General features: G+C 34.3%; 1 protein-coding gene across 1 annotated transcript in view; it reads left to right on the top strand.

Annotated features, from left to right (window-relative positions):
* Positions 1 to 2995: 2995 nt before the first annotated feature.
* Positions 2996 to 3153, top strand: part of LOC110025816 (zinc finger protein CONSTANS-LIKE 7-like) — a 2011-nt gene continuing 1853 nt past the window's right edge. Inside the window, 1 exon segment of the mRNA XM_020726477.1 lies at positions 2996 to 3153. This exon segment is cut by the window's right edge and continues 14 nt beyond it. Within this exon segment, the coding sequence (XP_020582136.1) occupies positions 3093 to 3153 (61 nt within the window). The 5' untranslated portion in view covers positions 2996 to 3092.

Raw genomic sequence — 3153 nt, 5'->3', positions numbered from 1 at the left:
TAAAAATATGGTGTAAATCCTTAGTTAAGGGTCTTCCTTGTTTCGAAACTATCACATAATTAACCTAAACATTTATTTATCACCATTGCAACAATTGAAAAGTTAATTATTCTGATAAGAAGTTTGTTTAGTCATATAGAGTAATCATAATTGATATTATGCTAAACTTAAGATAGTAGTATTAAATAGTACATGTGTGTGCCAATATCTATATATATACACACACAAACACACATATATATATCTGCTTGGGCGCTTGGGCGGATAAATTTATCTGGGGCGAACGACACCACATGAAGCAAGCGAAATTTTTTTTTAATTTTTTTTACTGATAGTTCTATCAAAGGAATGCATGCAAGGCAGTGCTAACAACAACTTTATTTAATTAAATTAATTGTCTCGACAAGGTGAACCTAATAATATCAAAGTTGGTTCAATCTAGGTCCAATCAAATCTAGATCAAGCCGTTGAAGTATACTTATAGGCTTTAGATTTTCAATTAAATGGTCAAATGAACTTCAAATTTAACATATTCAATGAAATTGAGCGTCTTAACAAGAGGAATATAACGAGTTTAACATTGTAAAATTATGAGGTTATTAAGACATTAAAATTATCAAAAAAATAAAACTATATGATTAAGGGATCAATATAAGTTGTCTGATTTAATGGTTGGATAAGTTGTTTGATAAATAATGTAAATGCACATATATATATATATATATATATATATATATATGTGTGTGTGTGTGTGTGTGTGTGTGTGTGTGTGTGTGTGTGTGTGTGTGTGTGTGTGTGTGTGTGTGTGTGTGTGTTCCACTTATCGTGACTCTTTGGTTGACAGAGTTTGTAAAACCCCTGGGCCATGGGTTTGATCTTGTCTATGTGTGGAATGGAATTCTTATGCACATGATGTTGATCGGATGGCTCATCTAATAGCCTCTGGCCAATGATTTTTAAATATATATAAAAACCTCAAATTTGTTATGTTAACCATAGAAGCTGAAGCTATCAATTACTAAGGCTTGGTGTGTTGTATTGCTTGTTTAAATGACAAAATTCATGAAAATTGATAAAAAAAATATTATCATTGTTGTGTGCTAAAAGATTCGTAGTACTAAAATCCAAAACACATAGATGATAGAATAGTACGAGGAGAAGACACTATAATTTTTTATATGAAAAAACTAGTATTCCCTATACTTTTGATTATAAAACTAATAAATCGGAAAAAGATTTATTGTTTTGTGAAAGAATTTATGGACCCAAAAAAGTGGGATTTGTGTTTGTGGAAATTTATGAGGAATTGGGACTGAAAAAGAAGGCCAGAAATTTTGTGAAGAATGCGGAGGGGAATTTGTTGATTCTCAGATGCAAAGGTACCAAATGGGATACATCAAACTGACACGTCTAGTGACTCATGTGTGGTGTATTTGAAATGTCGTCCTAGTTATATTGCAAATCATTTAGATAAGCCCCTTAGGGAATTAGAGGGCCTAGCATATTGCGATCTATAAATTTATATTTACAAAAATGCATCTATGTCCTGTAACTGGAAAGGAATTGTCATACTATTAAACTAAGTACAATACTTGTCCTTGCATAATAGACAAAACACTTCAAGGGTATGAAAAAAGTCATTGTATTTTGAGTACTGTGTTTGAAAGTATTCATCGCTGGAAGATATTGTCGGATTTTTAATGCTGAATTATTCGCTACTTCGTATGCATGATACTTAGTAACACTATATTCAATATACTTTGTCGTACCGCATTCAGAGATACGCAGTTACACAATTGAGTTCACTGACGTCGGCGAGCTGAGGACAACTGACATTAGTCCTTGATGGCCGACAAACAATGATCAACAATGGTCGGTAATTATGGAGGCTAGAGTTATCATCGGGTCTTCAGTTCATAAAACACTGAAATTTGACTTGTTCTCTTTCCCCTTGTGTGAAGAGATGAGGTCTATTTATAGATTCTAAGAGAGAGATTTTAGGAGAGAGACATTTTAGTCATTTAGTAAATAACTCTTATAACCATTGATCAAATGACACACATTGATTCTCTTTGATCATAAAGGTTTTTTATTGATTTTATGGTTTTAATTACCTCAGAATTGAGTGATATTAGGCTCGTAGTATTCATCTCATCGAGACGCTATATTTGGCTAGATACATCAAATTTTAGAGTTCATTTGACTCTCTAATTAATTACCAAAATCCTCCAAATACTATTTAATAATTTTAACCAAGCTTGATTAGGCTCGGGTCAAAACAGATTTTAGTATTATCGTGTTCGCCTTATCAAGACACTCAATCTGACTATAATAAGTTTACTAAAATTGAAGCTATTGATGATTTTTTATTTGAATCAGAACTTCTTTTTGCCCAAAAAATACCTCACGATTCACGCTAAATGATGAAATTTTATGATAACATGTCAACGATTATTACTAATTATAATAATTTTTTTTTATTGAATGGGGAATTTACCTGTGTACAACATAATATTTCTATATTTACATGATATCACATAAAAATATCATTATTATGTATTTTTTAAAAAAGTAAAATACATTTTAATCAAACATAATTTTAGGACATCAAAATATGACAAATATAAATATAAAAAATTACATATTATACATGCAAGCAAGTAAATAAGAATTATGTGGGATATTATCCCATACAAATATACTTATTGAACAAAACCGAGTGAAGATAGAGATTGAAAAATCTCACAAACATCATCCATCCCCTCCTCAGGTCCCACTCAACCGGTCCCACAAACGGATTACCAATTAAAGTCGCCGCGGCGCGTAGCGAAAAACATCCCACCACATACCTCTCAGCGACTAGGCCCCACCACCTAACGACCCATGGGCCCACTCGAAATCCATGCTCCTTTCCCCTCAACCAATCGCATCGCACCAAAACCGATACCCTTCCCCCGTCCAGCCAATCCCATCTTTCATTCCTCCACCCCCATTCCAACCCATCCACCACCCCAACTCTACCCCGCCGCAAAAACCACACTCCCCCCCTGTTTCTTTTAACCTTTAGCTCCCACAGCACAAGCCGCGCAGCCATGAACGACCGCGAAAGAAAGCATCGCTCCGCAGCGAACGCCGTCGGCGGCAGCACCGCAC

This window comes from Phalaenopsis equestris, unplaced genomic scaffold, assembly GCF_001263595.1.
Source record: "Phalaenopsis equestris unplaced genomic scaffold, ASM126359v1 Scaffold000333, whole genome shotgun sequence".
In the NCBI taxonomy this organism is placed as follows: domain Eukaryota; kingdom Viridiplantae; phylum Streptophyta; class Magnoliopsida; order Asparagales; family Orchidaceae; genus Phalaenopsis; species Phalaenopsis equestris.
Note: the sequence above shows the minus strand (reverse complement) of the source record. Positions and strands in the feature narration are given on the sequence as shown.